Genomic DNA, 387 nt, shown 5'->3' with positions numbered 1-387 from the left:
ACACATATACATATATATATATATATACACATATACATATATATATACACACATATATATATATATATACACATATACATATATATATACACATATACATATATATATACACACATATACACACATATATATATACACACATATACATATACATATACACACATACATATACACACACACACACACTTTACACTATTATTACACAATATTCTTCTCACCCAATAAGACGGGATAGTCTTCGGCCTCCAGCCAGGGAGTGCAGATCTCCACATGCTCCAGATGCAGAGAGTCAATCAGCTTCCTGTAGTGACCCTTCTGAGGACCTTTACCTGCACCCGCGCGTACACACACACACACACACACACACACACACACACACACACACAC

The 387-nt window shown here is 35.7% G+C and overlaps 1 protein-coding gene across 3 annotated transcripts in view; it reads right to left on the bottom strand.

Annotated features, from left to right (window-relative positions):
• Positions 1 to 191: 191 nt before the first annotated feature.
• LOC116377816 (chitobiosyldiphosphodolichol beta-mannosyltransferase-like) overlaps positions 192 to 387 on the bottom strand; it is a 4,387-nt gene continuing 4,191 nt past the window's right edge. For 2 of the 3 annotated variants that reach the window (XM_031839553.1, XM_031839554.1), the window contains one exon: positions 242 to 329. Coding sequence is in view for 1 of the 3 variants with exons in the window: in XM_031839555.1 (XP_031695415.1) it covers positions 199 to 329 (131 nt within the window). In the remaining 2 variants the exon portion in view is untranslated. Of the gene's footprint in view, positions 330 to 387 lie in introns of all 3 variants that reach the window. The other variant, XM_031839555.1, reaches the window with a different exon arrangement.

This window comes from Anarrhichthys ocellatus, unplaced genomic scaffold (assembly GCF_004355925.1).
Source record: "Anarrhichthys ocellatus isolate YVR2014 unplaced genomic scaffold, GSC_Weel_1.0 scaffold1711, whole genome shotgun sequence".
In the NCBI taxonomy this organism is placed as follows: domain Eukaryota; kingdom Metazoa; phylum Chordata; class Actinopteri; order Perciformes; family Anarhichadidae; genus Anarrhichthys; species Anarrhichthys ocellatus.
This window is presented reverse-complemented; position numbering and strand designations above follow the sequence as displayed.